Source organism: Pelophylax lessonae, assembly GCF_965119305.1.
Source record: "Pelophylax lessonae genome assembly, chromosome: 1".
Classification (NCBI taxonomy): Eukaryota; Metazoa; Chordata; class Amphibia; order Anura; family Ranidae; genus Pelophylax; species Pelophylax lessonae.
The window spans coordinates 235,178,142-235,198,801 of NC_138768.1; the positions used below are offsets into that span (position 1 = coordinate 235,178,142).

Below are 20,660 nucleotides of genomic sequence, written 5' to 3' on the forward strand. Positions count from 1 at the left end.
TCCATTCAAAACTTCTGCACCCGAAAAAAGCAGTTCAGAGCCTTGAGATCCAGGATTGGACGAACCTTGCCCTCCTTTCTGGGCACCGTGAAGAGGTTTGAATAGAAACCTTGAAAGCATTCCTGCGGAGGATCCAGCACATTCACTCCTTGAGCAAGGAGATCCTGCACAGCCTTCTGAAGATCCTTCAAACGATCCGGAGACTGACGAAGATTTGACTGAAAGAACCTGTCTGCCGGCCGGGACTAAAATTAGATCTTGTACCCATAACGAATCAGTTCATGAACCCACTTGTCGTGAACTAAGGAAATCCAGGGTTCCTGAAAGCGCAGACGTCCCCCCACCCCAGAAACGGGTGAGGGCGCCCCTTCATTCTGAGGAGGACTTGTCTGCAGAACTGGACTGACTGGTCTTGGGCTTGCCCCAGGGCTTTTTTGTCCCTCCAGAAGCTCTGAATGGCTTACCTTTTTCTTGCGCCCCGGAAGCATGAAAAAACAGTCTATGAGCGGTGAAGGAAGGTCCCCGCTTATTACGGGGTGCTTTACCTTTAAAGGATAGAGGAAGAAGAGTACTCTTCCCATCAATCAGACCCTTGATCAACTCATCCAGCGAGTCGCCAAATAATCGCTCTCCCAGAAAAGGAAGATCTTTCAAGGCCTTCTTGGAAGCCTTGTCAGCCTGCCAGCTCTTCAGACAAACCATGCATCTCAAGGCAATCCCCACTGTCGACACCCTGGCAACCAGGGTAGCCGCATCCAAGGATGCATCACACAGGAACACCAGGGCCTGGGCCATCTGGTCCATAAGTTCAATCAGCTGCGGGGGAAATATGTCAGGATCCAAGTTCCCTTTCAGAACCTTCACCCATTCCGTAACCGTCTGACACCAAAACAGACACAAAAACCTGTTTCAGGATAAAACCTGCCAACACATGAAGATGGATGGAAAGGAATTCCACAGGATCCGCAAAAACCAGGGAATCTTCCACGGGCACTATAGTAGATTTGTTCAACCTGGGAACAGGATGATCCACCTTAGGCGGTACCCGTACAAGGGTTGAAAACCGTCTCAAAGCGATAACGGTGTTTAAAGCGCTTAGGCACTACTAGCAGGTGCTTGAGGAGTCGCCATTGGTCAGTAACAATATCATGAAAATTCTCGGGACAAGGAAAAACCTTGCTCGATTTTTGGGTCTTGCAGGTGCCAAAAGACACCCGTGTCCCTGCTGGCGTGGGCTTATCTGCCATTTAAAGTTTCCCTTACTGATACAATCAGGGCTTCCATCAAGGCGCGTTTCCGCTCTGCAACTGAAGAGGACAGGTCCTCTTCATCATCCGATTGCGAGGACAGCAACCCCTCAGTTAAGGTGGCGTCCGTGGGGACCATATCAATATCTGAATCAGAGGACCCCACCAATGATGGTGAAGGTAGTGGACGTTTGCGGCTAGTAACCTTTTTCATAACAAAATCCACCTTGGTCGCCAGGCATTCCAGTGCTGCTGAAATTGCGGCCAGCAACTGCGATCTGGAAGATCTGGTAGTCGCAATAAGGGGGTCTGAGGGTGAAATCACCACCTGGGACTCCACAGTAATTCACAGAAAAAAAAAAAGGAGTACTGTCACTTTAAAAGTGCTGACCACAGTCCCCACCGCCGATCACAGTCCCCACCGCCGATCACCGTGGCCTGCGGAATCCCCCTTCAATATATACAGATAGCAGAGTGCGCAGGGATATGCCCACAAAGACCACATTACTTTACCACCTTCAGAGAAAAACCACCTGAATCGATCTGCAGCAGGAAAGTGAGAGTCACAGGAAATTATATCAGCCTGGTATGTGAAAGGTCACGCTGTCTGTGTAGCTTCCATAGGGCTACATAAAATTGGGTGCCAATGCAAGTCATTGGGAAACACAGGGAAAATGGCTGCCCCATATAAATCAATGGGAAAATCTGTTTCTATTGCCCACACTAAAGATGGCGGAGCCCACGGCGTGCCATGCGGTCAGGGACCCCCAATATGAAGGCCACAAGGGATCTACAACCAGACCCAGCAGGAAAAGGTACCATTTCAAAAAATGGCCTAGTCATGATGGGGGGGGGGGGGGGGGGGGGCGCTAAATATTCCAGCGATCAAGTGGTGAACTCCATCCTCTGCAAAAATAAAGAAATGTGAGAAAGCAAAAGCTTGTGTTTGTTTATTTTGCATTGAAACCTGCAAAAAATTAAAAGCACGATCAGTGGATAATGGGTTTACTGTTCTGACTCTTCCTACAACTCAGGTCTGTACCATGGTATGGACCTTTAATTATGCAGCTGGAGGAGACATCAATAGACTAAAAATGAGGTGATGTCACTGGACTTGTGCTCCACTGAGAACTACAAATCCCTCTGAGAGGGTATTTTCATTTACAAATTTGAGGAGTCGGAAACCTGGGATTCTGAAAGGAATAGGGAAATGGGTGGGGGCTGCAGATCTAAATATGGATGTAACATGAAACATTGTCATTAGGGTTGACATGACTTTAAATATAGTTACATTAAAAACTGCAATCTAGTTTACCTGATGTCTCAGCCACAGGTACTGTGCACACGACAAATTTACGTCTTCTAATTGATAGAAGATGTCTTTTAGCACATCACTGTTGTTTAAAAACTCTATCCATGCAATTCCACTTTGGTAAGGAAGAAAAACAAAATAAAAAAATAAGGAAGAAAAACAAAAAAAAGTAAAGCTAAATGTTGCTTTTTTTATTATGCATCTACAATCAAAGGTCAAAATACTAACCTGAATTTTTCTGGTCCAAAAGCACCATAAAAACTAGCCAATCTAGCCTGTGCTCTTAATACCTAAAATGTTGAATAATATTAGAAGAACATTTTAATAAAGGTCTACATAAATACAATTTACTGTAAAATATCCAAATCATTACATCAACGATGGAAATGGGAATATCATCTGAAGTTACTGGTAAAGCCTTGTCCTCCCTTCTCTGAATCTGAAAGGAAGAAAAATATTTAGCTACCAGAGTGAAAAAATATAATTAGGTCCATGAAAACATGTGATTTTGATCTTTTTTTCTTTTAGCTAGTTTTATTGGGGGAAAAAAAAGGAAACGCATACATGTTATACAAATTATAAGCATAGAAGAACATCTCAATAGACAAAATCTTGTCCAACGACAATTCATATACAGGAAATAGGCACATGAGAAGTAGTATACGTAGTACTTTTGATCTTTAATTCAATTTAGGGGAAACTGCTTCATATGAATACACACATGAACAGCTGTTTTGTGATTCATACACCTCTGCCTGCCAGTCAACTCAGGAGTAGATAATGGCCCTTTTAATCCAGGCAATCCAATCAGGTCTGCCTTTCAGGTTATCAGAAACTCCATGCAGTTATATGGACAGGCGGGTGTAAACGAACTTGTGCTCGTTTACACCCGCCTACATCAGAGTCTGTTTAGGTACAGAAAAATGTGAAGTCTATTTACATCCAGCTGCCCATAGAGGTATCATTGGTCCACCTCTGTCCACCATAAACTGAATGGGCACGGATGTAACAAAAAAAAAAAAACTGGCATACGTCCAGTTTAGCTCCAATTCAGCAAATGATCCACTCACAGATCCCCTGCTGCACAGATACCTTATAGAAGACAGAGATGCTGCTGATTGGTGGATTGGTGAAGGAATATCAATACAACGCCAATTCATTAACTCCTCCTGTCAGCATGGCTTGATTAGCTATTTGTGCTGCAATTCCCATTCCCAGTCTGCCATGACTCTAAACAACTGTATACATGGGCCGAAAGCAAGGCAACATTCGGCATGTGTGTAAGCAGGAGAAAAGCTAATAATCAGCGCTCTAAGCCAATGTTTTCCCCCTGCCAGAACACAACAACTCAGTGGGGGAGATCGCTGTACTAATGTTGGATCGTTAGTACAGTGGCTCCGATCAGAGCTGACTTTTTTTTTTCTTCATTTAACCCGCTGAGTGGAATGGAAAAAACTTTAGTGTGTACCAGGCATAAGTGTTTCAATGTAAGGGATGAAAGCAGCTGGTATCAAGACAGAAATACACAGCTACATTATAGGTTTTAATATTTTCCTGGAGTTCAATCTTAAGACGTTTAAACTTGGTATTAATAAGGATTTTGATGAATGAACGGTCTAATCATCTGGCACATACATTTTACATTTTCTCATTATGTGTGCCTCAAGCATGGGTGCTGACCCACTGTCGCAAGCAAAAGCATGATCCTATCTAAAAAGCAAACCCATTAGCGCAGGGTGGAGGCTTAGCGCTAGCTTGTGTTCTGCTAACACTAGAGTTTGGGCTTAGCTGAATGACAAACCCAGGTCACCCCACAGTTATCAGGAATGCAGAGGTGGATAGGTGTCCACAGAGCAGACAAGGTGGTAGACTGTAGCAGCTCAAGCGTGGAAGGGAAGTGATCATAATACTATACCGGGGAGAAAACTTATTTTACTCAAAAGTAAATCCGTTTAAGTAATCTTCAAACCTACAAATTAAAGAGGACTGCACAAATGGCAGTGCTGCACATTCATAGATCTGACTCAGGTAACTTACAGCCTGCGTGGTCGTGCTGGTCTACTGAACTAAATTACTCTCTTTTAAATGATCCTGCAAATGTTTAGCCTATATCTGAAAGTGTAATTGATGAATAAATAGATCTTAATCACTTCAATACAGGGCAGTTACACCTCCTTCCTGCCCAGGCCAATTTTCAGCTTTTAGCGCTGTGGAATTTTGAATGACAATTGCGCGGTCATGCATCACTGTACCTAAATCAAATTTATGTCATTTTTTTCCCACAAATAGAGCTTTCTTTTGGTGGTATTTGATCACTGCAAGGTTTTTTCTTTTTTGCTACACAAATAAAAGACTGAAAATTGAGAAAAAAAAAGGTTTTTGTTTAGGTCATAAAATTTTGTAAATAGATACATTTTATTCCTGCACTGATGGGCACGGATATGTGGCACTGATGGGTAGCATTGATATGCAGCATTGGTGGGCACTGATAGGTGGCACTGATAGGCAGCACTGGTGGGCAATGGGCACTGATGGGCAGCACTGATAGATGGCAATGATGGGCAGCACTGATAGATGGTAATGGTGGGCAGTACTGATGGGGAGGGCACTGGCAGGCTGAGCCCTGATTGCCATCCCTGGTGGCTATGGTGGGCATCCATGGTGGTCATGGGTGGACATCCCTGGTGGCTCTAGAGGCACCCCCCCCCCAAGGGTCTGCGCTGGTTATCAATGCTCTAATTACCAGCACAAACCCCCTCCTATCAGGAGAGCCGCAGATCGGCTCTCCTCTACTCGTGCATGCCAGGCACGAAATGAGGAAAGCCAATCAGTGGCTCTTCCTATTTACTATGTGACCAGCTGTGATTGGTCACAGCTGATCACATAATAAAGAGTCTACTTCAGTAGACTCTTTATCGAGATCGAAGATGCGGTGTGCCGGAATGACACACCGCAGGACCGATCGCCACTCTGCGCATATGACAGCGGGTAAGGATACCCACCTTCCCCCCCGTCAATTGCATATAGGGCGGGCGAGAAGTGGTTAATATTTGCCTCATGGGATGTCACTTTTCATGAAGAAGATTATTTTTGATTTTTGCAGGACTTCTAAAAATACATTGCATATAGTTTTTACTATAATGCGTTTAAAAAAAAAAGACAAAAGCCTGCAACACTAGCGTATTTATGAAGAATTGCTTTTTACATACTTTACTAAAGAGCACTTTTAAGACCAAACATGGGGAAGGAAGGAAGAAGAGAAAAAGAGAGAGAGAGAAAAAAAAAAGAAAGAAGAAGAAAAAAATATAACAATAATACTAAATATATAGTATCTCACAAAAGAGAGTACACCCCTCACATTTTTGTAAATATTTTATTATATCTTTACATGATACACTGAAAAAAATGACACTGCTACAATGTAATGCAGTGAGTTTACAGCTTGTATAACAGTGTAAATTTGCTGCCCCCTCAAAATAACACACAGCCATTATTGTCTAAACTGCTAGCAAAAAAGTGAGTACACCCCTAAGTGAAAATGTCCAAATTGGGCCCAATTAGCCATTCTCCCTCCCCGGTGTCATGTGACTCATTAGGGTTATAAGGTCTCGGGTGTGAATGGGGAGCAGGTGTGTTAAATTTGGTGTAATCGCTCTCACTCTCTCATACTAGAAGTTCAACATGGCAAAGAACTCTGAGGATCTGAAAAAAAAAAAATGTGTTGCTCTACCTAAAGATGGCCTAGGCTATAAGAAGATTGCCAAGACCCTGAAACTGAGCTTCAGCACAGAGGCCAAGACCATACAGTGGTTTAAGAGGACAGGTTCCACTCAGAACAGGATTCGCCATAGTCGACCAAAGAAGTTGAGTGCACGTTCTCAGCATAAAATCCTGAGGTTGTCTTTAGGAAATGGGCGTATGAGTGCTGCCAACAGTGCTGCAGAGGTTGAAGAGGTGGGGGTCATCCCATCAGTGCTCAGTCCATATGCCAGACACTGAATCAAATTGGTCTGCATGGCTGTCGTCCCAGAAGGAAGCCTCTTCTAAAGATGATGCACAAGAAAGCCTGCAAAAAGTTTGCTGAAGACAAGCAGACTAAGGACAGGGATTACTGGAAACATGTCCTGTTGTCTGATGAAATCAAGATAAACTTATTTGGTTCAGATGGTGTCAAGTGTGTGTGTGGCGGCAACCAGGTGAGGAGTACAAAGACAAGTGTGTCTTGCCTACAGTCAAGCATGCTGGTGGGAATGTCATGGTCTGGGGCTGCATGAGTGCTGCCAGCACTGGGGAGCTACAGTTCATTAAGAGAACCATGAATGCCAACATGTACTGTGAAGCAGAGCATGATCGGCTCCCTTCGGAGACTGAGCTGCAGGGCAGTATTCCAACAGGATAACGACCCCAAACACACCTTCAAGACAACCACTGCCTTGCTATAGAAGCTGAGGGTAAAGGTGATGGACTGGCCAAGCATGTATCCAGACCTAAACCCTATTGAGCATCTGTGAGGCATCCTCAAACAGAAGGATGAGGAGTGCAAGGTCTCCAAGATCCACAAGCTCCGTGATGTGGTCATGGAGGAGTGGAAGAGGACTCCAGTGGCAATCTGTGAAGCTCTAGTAAACTCAATGCCCAAGAGGGTTAAGGCAGTGCTGGAAAATAATGGTTGCCACACAAAATATTGTCAGTTTGGGCTCAATTTGGACATTTACACTTAGGGGTGTAATCATTTTTGTTTCCAGCAGTTTAGACATTAATGGCTGTGTTGAGTCATTTTGAGGAGATAGCAAATATACATTGTTATAAAAGCTGTATACTCACTACTTTACATTGTAGCAAAGTGTAATTTCTTCAGTGTTGTAACATGAAAAGATATAAGGGGTGTGCTCACTTTTGTGAGATACTGTATATTTAAATAAAACAAAAAATCCATGGCAGCAAATTTTAACTGAGCAAAATTTAATGTAAGTGGGCAAATGCATGGCATTTAATTAAACATCTAGACTTTTCTTGTAAACAATGTACAACAATACAGGATGAGAAACCATAGCTTACCCTGGTTTTTGCATAACTCAGCATATCAAAGGCTGTTTCATATGTAGGCCAGGGGGCATTAACACAGTATTCAGTCACAAAATTATCATCCTGAACGCATAAAAGAAATATGTTAACATTTTGAACAGGCAGATGGAATCATCAAATCTAAAGAAGACAGCATACCTTTATTTTTACTAGACTGTCTTTGGCTTCATCCACAAGCTCCTGCCAGAGAGACTGTCCATAATTTCCAATGGATGTGGAAGCCATTTTCTCCAGTATGGTGTTGACTTTTACTTTATACACAAGCTGCTCAAAAGATTAATCTGTTTTAGTATAACATTCTAGCAAACTGCCTTTTTAACAAAAAGGGGTAAAGCCCTGGTCAAAAGTTTGAGAATGACACAAATAACGGAATTTTTGTAAAATCTTACCTGTAAAATTCCTTTCTCTGAGTCCTCCGACAGTCGCCGCCTCCTCTTAGTCATCACTGTTGGGTATTGTCTTCCTATCCGTAGGAATAGCTAGGCATATAGACTTAGTCCAAAGGCATTAGCATATACACACCCATGGGGGCTGTCCCATCTGGTCAATACCCCCCCTGCATCACCACTCCCAACTCAGTTTGGTAGCATAGCAGTAGGTAATAAGGACCCCAAGAGGGGCGGGGTGGCGACTGTCAGAGGACTCAAAGAAAGGAATTTTACAGGTAAGATTTTAAAAAAATTCAGTTTTCTCTTACGTCCTCCGACAGTCGCCGCCTCCTCTAAGTCATCACTGTTGGGATGTCCCAAAGCAGTATAGACATGAGGGGTGGGAGACGCAACCGTAGAAAAGGCAACGCAGTACCCACATCAGAGAAAGGAATCTTACATGCACCGTAAGAGAACCAACTGGGCAACAGAAAACAACAATGCTCAACCGGAGCAACAGCCCAGGAAAGCAAATGCCAACAGCCAGGGACCCAGAGAAAAAATCAAGGGTCCATCATGGCACTGCCGCACTGAGAACTTTGCGGCCAAAAGAAGCATCAGCTGATGCCAGAACGTCTACTTTGTAGAACTTGGAAAAAAAGTGTGCACCGACGACCAAGTCGCCGCCTTGCACACCTGAGCCACCGAGGCCCGATGCCAATAGGCCCAGGAAGCACTCAAAGACCTAGTAAAGTGCGCCTTAACAGGGAAGGGCGGAACCCGTTCCTTCAAGGCATAAGCCTGCTCAATGGTCTGTCTGATCTATTTGGCAATAGTTGCTGCAGACGCAGCCATGCCCTTCCGAGATCCCTCAGGAAGGACAAAGAGGGAATCCGTCTTCCGAAAGGATTCCGTAGATGACAGGTAAACCCTGATCGCCCTGACAACATCCAAGGAATGCAAGGCAATCTCCTTTGGATGTTTAGGCTTCGTACAAAGCGAAGGCAGGACAATGTCCTCATTAAAGTGAAATTCAGAAATCCCCTTGGGAAGGAAGGATGGGGGTGGTCGCAAAACCACCTTATCCTTGTGAATTATGAAGTAAGGGGAGCGGCAAGACAACGCCGCCAGCTCCGACACTCTGTGAGCCGAAGGGATCGCCACGAGAAAGGCAACCTTTTTCGACAGCAGAGGCAACGATATCTCCCTGATGTTTTCAAAGGGAGCACGCTGCAACGCGGACAGAACCAAGTTCAAGTCCCATGGAGGTAAAGGCTCCTTCCTGGGAGGAGCCAAATGTCGCACACCTTGAATAAAGGTGCGCACCAAGGAATGAGACGCCACAGGGCGTTGGAAAAGGACAGCCAGTGCAGACACTTGCCCCTTTATCGTGGCCAGCGCCAGGCGCTGATCCACTCCAGACTGGAGGAAAGCCAAGATGCTCGACACCGAGTAAGAACGAGGGGAGAACCCCCTGGACTCACACCAGGTGAAATAGGCTTTCCAGGTACGGTAATAGATCTTACCAGAGGAGGATTTCCTAGCCTTGATTAGGGTAGGGATAACCTCAGGGGATAGACCCTTGTCCTTCAAAACATGGGTCTCAACAGCCAGGCCGTTAAAGCCAGCGACTGTAAAGCAGGATGGAAGATCGGACCTTGAGACAGGAGATCTTCCCGCAGAGGCAGACGCCACAGAGGTGCCACTGCCAGGTGAACAACGTCGGCGTACCAGGACCGGCGAGGCCAGTCCGGCGCCACCAGAATCACCATGTGCGGTTCCGAGACCAATCGGCGAAGGAACCGGGATAGTAACTGAATCGGAGGAATGGCGTACATCCGATGATACTGATGCCAAGGGGCCACCAACGCATCCGAGGCGTCCGCCAACGGATCGCGCGTTCTTGCCACGAATCTTTCCACCTATCGATTTAGCCGAGATGCTAACAGATCCACGTCTGGGGATCCCCACCTCGCACACAGCATCTGAAAGACCTCCGGGTGTAGGGACCATTCCCCCTGGTCCAGGGTCTGGCGGCTCAGATAGTCGGCCTGCCAATTCTCCACACCCGGAATGTGAACTGCCGAGATCGCCGGGACATGAGTCTCGGCCCAAGACAGAATTTCGGTCACCTCCCGGGCCGCTCAAGCACTCCTGGTGCCCCCCTGGTGGTTGATGTAAGCCACCGCGGTAGAATTGTCCGTCTGTACGCGACAGGCAGGCCCTGGAGGCGATTCGACCACTGGAAGAGACAGAGTTTTATCGCTCGTAGTTCTAGCACATTTATCGGGGGGGGGGGGGGACTCCTCCTCCGACCAAGTGCCCTGGGCAGACAGGTTGCCCAGGACTCCACCCCAGCCCGACAGGCTGGCGTCCGTGGTAACCACTGTCCACACCAACGGACAGAAGGACTTGCCTTCCGCCACCGACGGGGACTGGATCCACCATAGAAGAGCCAATCTGGTGTGGCGACTCAAGGAGACATCCAGATCCAAGGACTGAGGAAGTCTGTCCCACCTGGCCAGGATCTCCGTCTGGAGAGCCTGCGTGTGGAACTGGGCAAAGGGAATCACCTCGAAGGCCGACACCATCAACCCCAGGCCCGGCATGCAGGTCCTGAGTGACGAGGACGGATTGTCCCTGAGGGACCTGAGTTCGTCCCGCAAAGTCAAGAGCTTGTCCTCCGGCAAGAACACCTTTGCCTGAGCAGAGTCCAGAACCATTCCCAGATAAGGAAGGCGAAGCGATGGAGACAACGCTGATTTTTGAACGTTGATGGTCCATCCGAACTCCTGGAGCGTCTGTACCGTGATGGACAGATCGCGCACAAGGTCCTGACTGGCACGCGATCTCAGAAGCAGATCGTCCAGGTACCCCAGGACCGCAATGCCCTGGGCCCGCAGCAGGCCTAGGACCGGTGCCAACACCTTGGTAAAGACCCTGGGTGCCGAAGCGAGATCGAAAGGTAACGCCACAAACTGGTAGTGGTCCTCTGCGATAGCAAACCGAAGGTACCGCTGATGACCCTCGAAAATGGGGATGTGTAGGTACGCATCCTTCAGATCTATCGAAGCCAGGAATTCTCCTGGACTCAAGGAGGCCACAACCGAACGGAGAGACTCCATTCGAAACTTCCGAACACGCACAAAGCGGTTCAGCGCTTTCAGGTCCAGAATAGGACGCACTTTGCCCTCCTTCCTGGGTACAGTGAACAGATTCGAATAAAACCCCCGAAACCTGTCCCGATGAGGCACCGGGACAATCACTCCCTGAGCAAGCAGGTCCTGCACCGCTTGATGCAAGTCCAGCAGACGCCCCGGAAGCAGATGGAGATTGGAGGGAAAGAATCTGTCCGCCGGCCGGGAAAGGAATTCGATCTTCTAACCTGATCGAACGATTTCCTGGACCCACCTGTCCGATATCCGGAGCAGCCAAGGTTGGAGGAAACCGCGCAAACGTCCCCCCCCCCCACCCCTGAAATGGGTGAGGGCGCCCCTTCAGGCAGAGGCGGATTGTCCCGCCGTGCCGGCATTGCCGGCCTTCTGCTTACCCGCCCAGGGTTTCTTCTGGTTGCCCTGGGCCTTGAAGGGCTTGCCCTTGGATTGGTTCCGAAAGGCACGAAAGGACCCCTGATTGGATCTAGGCGCAGAACCCCGCTTGCTTTGGAAAGACTTGTTCTTCGGGTTCTGGGGCAGCATAGTGCTCTTGCCCCCCGTGACGCCCTTCACCAGGGTATCCAATGCCTCGCCAAAAAGGCGAGAGCCAGCATAGGGAAAATCAGCAACTGTTTTCCGTGAGGACTGGTCGGCCGATCAGCTCTTCAGCCATATCAGTCGCCGGTTAAGTACCGCGACACTAGAGAGGCGAGCCACCAAGGGGGCCTCATTCAAGGCTGCATCACACAAATACATGACTCCTTGGTGGATCTGATCCACCATTCCCAGTCGGGCAGGCGGCACGTCATCAGACACAAGATTGCTTCTGAGCATCTTAGTCCAATCAGCAACCGCCTGAGCCACCAGAACGGACACGAAAACGGGTTTGAGCAACGAACCCGCCACCGTATAGGAATGGCGGGCTAGAGACTCCAACCGCCGGTCCGTGGGATCCCGGAAAACCGGGGTATCCTCAGTAGGAACCAAGGTAGCCTTGTTCAGCACGGCCACAGTGTGGTCTACCTGTGGAGGCACACACCATCGTGATTCCGTAGCCGGCGTAAAAGGATAAAGCAATTTGAACCGACTAGGTACCAGGAATGGACGTTTTAACGTACGCCACATTTCATTAACAGTGTAATGAAATTCAGCTGGGCAGGGAAAAACCTGCGCAGACTTGCGGGTCCTGTGCGTCCCAAACGAGGACACAACGCCCGGAGGACAGGGCTCATCCTCTAAATGCAAAGTTTTTTTAACAGAAACAATCAACTCATCCATGGTCGTCCGTTCTTCAGGTGACCCTGGGGAGGATGTGTCAACACCCTCCATTTCAGCCTCCCCCTGAGACCCCGGGGGGTCTAAGGATGAGCGGGACCCTGAAAAGGGCACGCTCGCAGCAGCAGCAGCCATATCCCCATCCGAATCAGAAGAGAGAGACAACCTGGGCCTCTAACTCGCAGCCCGTTCAGACATCAGCATTTCCATATTTGCCACCAAAGTCGCTACTACAGCAGCCAGATCAGGTCGCAGCGGGGCCACAGGAGAACTGGGGCCCCCCACTAAAGCTGGAGGAAACTTGCTTTCCTGAGAATCCATGGCTCAAGTTATCAAAACAAACTACAGTGCAAAAACAGTGTACTGTCCCCTTTAAAAGCGATGCGGTGTGCGCAGCCTACCGCTACTGTCACAGCTATGAAAGACCCCCAAAGGAGAAAAGGAACTGAGCCAGAAGCAATATACAGAGGGAAATTGAGAGGGATAACCTGCAGAGCCCGCAGAGAGTTGCTGCCAGTGTCCTTGCTGCTGATGGAAAAGGAAGTGCTGCTGGAGAGGGCTGGACTATAAGCCAAACCCCGGGAAAATGGCTGCCCCATAGGGATGCATTGGAGGCTACGCCAAAATGGCCGCCGACATGCGGCCGGACCGATCGTTCCACCGCCCACAAAATGGCGGCGGATGGCGCCAAAATGACATGCATGATCGCCCCAGAGGAGCTATACAAGATGGCGGACCGCGCGAAAATGCAGCGCTGCGGTCGCCGCACAAGCACAAACGTCTGCACCCCCAACATGCACCTAAGGTGACACAGGGACAGGGACCTCCAAAGCAACATACAGAATTGCACAAGCGAACCCCGCAGGGATTGCACAGGGAGTCACACAGGCACAGACACAGGGAAACATACAGCAACACAGACTGTCACACCAAACAGAGGCCCCACACAGAAAAGTACTTACCTGCACCAGATGGCGTGGAGAGCCTCCATGCACGGAAAACCTCTGTCCTCATCTGACAGGGAGTGCCGTGAGCCAGGGACATGATGCTGCAGCACCGCAGACTAGTCCTGTGAGGTAGCCACCTCACAGCTGCATCCCTGTAGCGAACAGGGATGGGTTATTCGTAATGCCAGGGCGAACCATAGCTGAACGCTCGATGGCGGGCCTGGGATCCATCTGACCCTTTTGCTCTGGAGAACCAGGACGGCCAGTCTGAATCCCAGCACCACATGATCCATCTTCATCCGAAGAGAAAACTAACACTAGAAGCTGACAAAATAAACAGCTAGTAAAATGAGAGAAAAAAACTGACATTTTCCAAGAAAATCAAATAAAAGATTAGGAAGGCTGAGACTGAAGCCCCAGCACAAGGTAAGCCTGACTATTCCTGATGCTAGGCAGATTAAAACTGAGTTGGGAGTGGTGATGCAGGGGGTGTATTGACCAGATGGGACAGCTCCCATGGGTGTGTATATGCTAATGCCTTTTGTCTTTGGACTAAGTCTATATGCCTAGCTATTCCTACGGATAGGAAGACAATACCCAACAGTGATGACTTAGATGAGGCGGCGACTGTCGGAGGACGTAAGAGAAATACATTTTCACAAAGTCTGCTGTCTCAATTTTAATAATGGTAATTTGCATATAAAAGGTGTGTACATAATATCCTGTTATTAGGAAATAAATGAGAACATTTACAGCGCTAATAATAACACAGAGCAAAGTCCCAGTGTATAGTGGATAGTCAAAGGTGCTCAAACTGGTCAAACAGAAATGCAGGATGAAACAATTCGGATAATAGCTCCTATTAAATCAGTCCTTCATGCTGGTCAGTGAAACTTGCATAACCGCACCATCACCTCACCATTGTGACCCCCTAGGTATTGCCCATGTACCTATAGGAGATCAGACATGGGCCAGATATAAATCCAAGTGGTTCCAGCTGCTCAAAGTTCAATTTAAACTCCGGATGACTCCTTCTCAATCCTCAGACACCATGTAATCTCAGACACCATGTAACATAAGATGAAGACTCATAGTGTAAACCAGGGTTTCTCAACTCCGGTCCTCAGGGCACACTAACAGGCCAGATTTTAAGTATCACCTTGGGGAGATGCAGACTAGAATACTTCAATCACTGAGCAGCAAATTATATCACCTGTGATGTATTCAGTTATCTTGCAAACCTGGCCTGTTAGTGTGCCCTGAGGACCGGAGTTGAGAAACACTGGTGTAAACTGTACACACCAGTTTTATTAAACCATAAAATCCACAATAAATGCACTCACAATATGAAAAACAATGATAATGTTACTTGTTATGTTTAGCTTCCTCACGGCTGTCTGGTCAGTCTCCGCTCGTACTATCCGTGGCTCGGTACCAGCCAGCGGACTTCCCAAACTGGTTTAAAACCTTGTATTTGATTCAACTGCAGGATTGGGGCACCACCAGTGCAGAGCTTGCTCAGGAATGGCAGCATGCAGGGGTTAGTGCATCTGCACGCACAGTGAGGTGAAGACTTTTGGAGGATGGCCTGGTGTCCACAAGAAGGGCAGCAAAGAAGCCACTTCTCTCCAGCAAAAAACATCAGGGACAGACTCCCATTTTGCAAAAGGTACAAGGATTGGACTGAGGACTGGGGTAAAGAAATTTTCTCTAATTAATCCACTTTGGATTGTTTGGGGCATCCAAAAAAAAAAAAAAAACCTTGTCTGGAGAAGAAAAGGTGAGCGCTACCATCAGTCCTGTGTCATGCCAAAAGTAAAGCACCCTGAGACCATTTATATGTGGGGTTGCTTTTCAGCCAATGGAGTGGGCTCACTCACAATTTTGCCTAAAGGAACAGCCATGAATATAGGATACATTACAAAAACATCCTCCAAGAGCAACTTCTCCCAACCATCCAAGAACAGTTCCGTGATGGACAATGCCTTTTCCAGAATGATCGAGCACCTTGACATAAAGCAAAAATGATAACTAGGTGGCTTGGGGAATAAAACATCGAAGATTTGTGTCCATGGCAACTCCCCATACAATAATTACATTGAGAACTTGTGGTCAATCCTCAAGAGGCAGGTTAACAATAAAAAAAATCCCACAAATTCTGACAAATTCCAAACATTGGATTATGCAAGAATGGCCCAAAGGTTGATTGACAGCATGCCAGGGAAAATTGCAGAGGTCTTGAAAAAGAAGGATCAACACTGCAAATATTGACTCTTTGCATAAACCTAATGTAATTGTCAATAAAAGCCTTGACACTTCTGAAATGCTTGTAAATATACTTCAGTATATCATAGAAACATCTAACAAAACAAACTAAAAACACTGAAGCAGCAAACTTAGTGAAAATGAATATTTGTGTCATTCTTGTCATTCTCAAAACGTTTGGCTAAAGCATTAGATTCATAAAAGGCATCAACAAAATAAAACCTAGCACATCTTCAATATCATTTGCCAAAATGTAAATAAACATCATCCTGTTCCTTAAGATACAAATGTGTAAATGAGTGGAAGACCTTTGTAGAGATAAAATTAGGCACTATGCCCCATGCATCTACACCGAACAGAGAAACAAACCTCCAATTCCTAGCAGAAGATTGGAGTAGAGAATATAATATTCAGTATGCCACACAAGACAAATCATATGAGAATTAGAGAGAAGATACAGCTTTAATAATACAATAAAAGCTTAGAAAATTAAAATGGATCCACATCCTTTCTAAACATCAATTGAGTATTAGTGCAAATACAGTACAAAGAAGCCCAGTGTATCACCAGGTTCACCACCTGGTGGTGGTGGTTCTCTGACAGGAATTGAAGAGTTGTTTTCTGTTGATTGTTCTTGAAGATAAACCATAAAAAAAAAAATCTCAAACATTTATTATTATGATAGCCTCTTCCAACATAGAATTGTTCATTGAAAAAACGTTCCACGATGCTTTTCATGTGTATTATTTATGTGCCCAACAGCAGCATAAATATTATTCTCAGAACAGTGCAACAAAATATCTTGTAAATAAATCAAACTCTCCAGAGGCCTCATTCACAATTACATGTGGGAGGGGTTCCCAGGGAATAAAAGCAGGCGGCAACCCATTGAATGCAATGGGAAACTAACAGCTCCCACTGCTAATTGCAGCTGCTCATGTAATAATAGCTCATGGAGCAGTTACCTGTGAATGATCGGCCCTGGGTGAAGACTGGGTACAGGGTAGATGGAAAAACTGGTAGATGCTCCATGAGCAATAACTTGCAAGCAGCCGCTATTGGTTACAGGAGCTGGCAGCCTTCTATTGCTTTCAATTGCATCTAATTGCCAGTTGGCTGTCCTACGTGTATAGATGAACAGCCCTATTCACAAGTGTGAATAGAGCCTTAGACCTTACTAGATTTTCAGGTCAAAGAGAACATTTTTAGCAGACTTTTCTTACATCTATTTTCCTCCTCTCTTCACAGTCTTTTCCTTTTCTTATACCTCACGCAATGCATTCAAACATAAAACAAATCTTCACAGAGTAATATTGTTGCATCTCCTGAACTAATCGCAACTTTAAAAATATGGACGTGCGTATATTGGTGCTACAGTCATTACCAGATACAACTACAGTATCTCACAAAAGTGAGTGCGCTCCTCACATTTTTGTAAATATTTTATTACATCTTCTCATGTTACAACACTGAAGAAATTACACTTTGCTACAATGTAAAGTAGTGAATGTACAGCTTGTATAACAGTGTAAATTTTCTGTCCCCTCAAAATAACTCAACACATAGACATTAATGTCTAAATCGCTGGCAACAAAAGGGAGTACACCCCTAAGTTAAAATGTCCAAATTGGGCCTAAAATGTCAATATTTTGTGTGGCCACCATTATTTTCTTTTTTTTTGTTTACAAAAGATTTTATTAGAAAGTCATAAAAAAAAAAGAACAATACAGGTCAAATATGTATCATCGTACAAAAAAAAGAATATTTTTTTCTCTCTTATACAATGCATAGAGAAAAGACATGAAAATTGCATAAATCACGAAATATTTACTGGTCAAAATATAAAAGCTAATCGCTAATCAAACAGACCGTTGTTAGCATAGGGTCAAAACCTTCATTCCAAATATATCCCATCTCACCTGAAGCATAAAGAAATCTCCCAAAGATCCCACTTAGCATGGAAAGTCAACATTGAACCATGTAGGGAGTGAAAGATTCTTTCTGTTAGCTTGATGCATTCCATTCTGGATAGAACCGGAGACCACAGTAGAGTGTCTGAGCGCCAATTAAGGGCAATCATCCAGTGAATGGAGCACATCAGTGTGTGTATCAGATTGGAGGTGGAGTTGTGAACTACTGGAACTTTCACAAACAGAAGACAAATCTTTGGTGTAAGAGATATCACCGAACCTACCAGTTTAGAAATGAGCTGTTGAGCTTGATTCCAGATTGGCCGCAATAGATTGCAGCTCCAAAAAATATGGAGTAGGTCACCCTCTTCACTACAGCCCCTGTAACAGTTAGCAGAAACTGAGCCGTAGAAGGTGTGTATTAGGGAGGGGGTCATATACCATCCGGTAAGAAGCTTAAGAGAGGACTCTCTGCAAGCACTAGAGCGCGAGCATTTACGCATATTTGACAGCATGCGATGCCATTCAGGGACTGAAAAGACACAGTTAAGGTCTTGCTCCCATTTCAGCATATATTTGTGTTTTTCTGGAAGAGTGAGTGTAACTAGATGTGAATATAACAATGATATAAGCCCTCTATTCCTAGATGAGGAAGAACATATGTTCTCAAAAACCGTGAATGGTGGGTTCAGTGATAAAGAGCCCTGTGCTTGGAAAAACTCCCTGAGAATATCATAGTGGTTTCTTTCAGAGCTGGGGAACTTATGTAGGTCCATCAGTTGTTCAAATGTGCAAAAAATGTTACCAACTGAGAGCTTCTTAAAATTCACCAAGCCTCTGGTTATCCAAGGATAAAAGTCATCTCTGTTCAGCTGAAGTGAGTGGGTGCCAATATGATCTAGAAATGATGTCAAGGGGGAGATCCGGAAAACTAAATTAAGGGGGGTTTTCCACTTCAACCATAGCCGGTATAGATGATTGACAATTTTGTTGGCAAATGAGCCATAATTAACCGGATTTGAACCACTCCAAAGAACAGCCGAGAGGAGGCACGGGGAGACTGAGGCTTGTTCAAAGGAGAGCCAGGGGATGCAGTCAGACTCAGCATGCCATTGTGCAATTTGTATGAGTTTAGCTGAGATATAATAGGACCATAAGTCTGGGATACCCAGACCCCCGCGGGACTGGGGTGCATAAAGGATGTGGCTATTGTATCTGGACCTTTTACCATTCCAGATAAATTTGGAAATCTCACGCTGGAAAGAGATGACGTGATTTAGGCACATTGATGGGGAGAGCCCTGAAACAAAACAAGATCTTTGGCAGGATAATCATTTTTACAGCCATGACTCTCCCCAGGAATGAAATATGATACGAAGACCATGCCTTTAACAAGAGGCCCAGTTTCTTGAACACTGGAGGGAAATTTGAAATGAAAAGAGTCGTAATGAGGAGTGATTTGAACCCCTAAGTAGCGAAATGATCTCGTACACCAAGTAAACGAAAAACTTTCCCTAATGGATACCTGCATCCAGTTTGGCAAATTTATTGGCATAAGTGAACATTTAGAGAGGTTCACCCCTAGACCTGACATGGACCGAAATTTCTTCAACTCAATTAGCAGATGAGGTAAAGAGATATGTGGATTAGACAAAAACAATAAGACACCGTCCGCATAAAGACTAAGTTTGAATCCCCCCCCCCCCCGTCTATTGTATCCAGCTATATGAATATTCTTCCTGATGGCCGTGGCCAAAGGCTCAATCGCTAGAGCAAACAGAAGGGGGGAGAGCGGGCAACCCTGTCTTGTACCTCTTTTTAAGTGAAAAAAGTTGGAGTTACATCCAGGGAGGTGGACTCTTGTTTGTGGGGATTCGTACAGGGCTTTAAAGCCATGAATGAACCTTTCACCTAGACCACACTTGGGAAGAAGGTGTTCTAAATAAGGCCAGCTAACTCAGTCAAAAGCCTTGTGAATATCTAAACTCACAAGGCAAGTAGAGGATTTAACGTTGGCATCATGGACAATATTCACAACCAGCCTAATGTTATCCGATAACTGTCTACCAGGAATAAATCCGGTCTGATCAGGGTGAATCAGTTTGTGGATGTTAGTGGATAATCTGTTAGCTAGAAGTCAGCCAAAGAGTTTGAGGTCATTGTTCATGACCGAAATGGGTCTGAAATTTTGTGGTAGAGAGTGGTCTTTATATGGTTTTGGTATCAGGGACATGTTCGCAAGGAGCATTTCCTCTGGGAACCCCCCCCCGAAGAACATGATTAAATAGCTTAGTTATCCTGGGGGCTAAAATTGAGGCAAATGATTTAGAATAGGCAGAGGAAAAACCATCTGGGCCGGGGGCTGTAGAGGATTTAAGTGATTTGATTATTTCTAGAACCTCATCAACCGTACAGGGTGCGTCTAACAACTCTTTTTGACTATCCGAAAGCGACGGGATTGACAGACCATCTATCCATGGGTGGAACTCATTCAATGGGAGCTAAGAAGGCACTGAAAGAAGGTCTTTGTAAAAGTTTGTGAAAATGTCTAACACTTCTTTAGGATGTGAGACAACCTTTCCATTAGGCCCTCTGAGCTTGTAAACGTGAGTGGGCTTAGTAGATTGAGTTAATTTTTTAGCAAACATGGTGGATGTAGAATTGCTATGAAGGATAAATTTGGCTTTGGACCATCTAAGAGCCTTTTCAGTATTGTTAGAAGGAATATCATCAAGGGCCTTCCTTTTAGTGTAAATTTGGTCCAAGAGTGCAGCAGAGGGAGAGAAACTATGTTGGTTATATAACCTATCTAAATCCTTTGTGAGTGATTTTATGTCAGACAGTCTAGCCTTGTTCCTAGCTGAGGCCAGTGCAATCAATTTACCCCTAATGACCGCCTTGTGTGCTGTCCAAACTATAGGTGCAGGTGAAACGCCATCTTCATTGATCTCAAAGTAATCCACCAGAGAAGAGGAAATCTGGGCCACCAGTGCAGGGTCATTTAGTAATGAATCATTTAACCTCCAATTATACTTTGTGTTGCCCAGTCCCACTCATCCAGCTTCAAACAATACCATCTGATGATCGGACCATGGG

At 45.6% G+C, this 20,660-nt stretch overlaps 1 protein-coding gene across 1 annotated transcript in view; it reads right to left on the bottom strand.

Moving 5' to 3' along the window:
* Positions 1 to 20,660, bottom strand: part of KNTC1 (kinetochore associated 1) — a 792,142-nt gene that overhangs the window by 477,571 nt on the left and 293,911 nt on the right. Inside the window, exons 17-21 of the mRNA XM_082256649.1 lie at positions 7,783 to 7,908; positions 7,618 to 7,707; positions 2,933 to 2,998; positions 2,788 to 2,849; positions 2,563 to 2,674 (exon numbers count right to left, since the gene is read on the bottom strand). Of these exons, the coding sequence (XP_082112775.1) occupies positions 2,563 to 2,674; positions 2,788 to 2,849; positions 2,933 to 2,998; positions 7,618 to 7,707; positions 7,783 to 7,908 (456 nt within the window). The remainder of the gene's footprint in view (positions 1 to 2,562; positions 2,675 to 2,787; positions 2,850 to 2,932; positions 2,999 to 7,617; positions 7,708 to 7,782; positions 7,909 to 20,660) is intronic.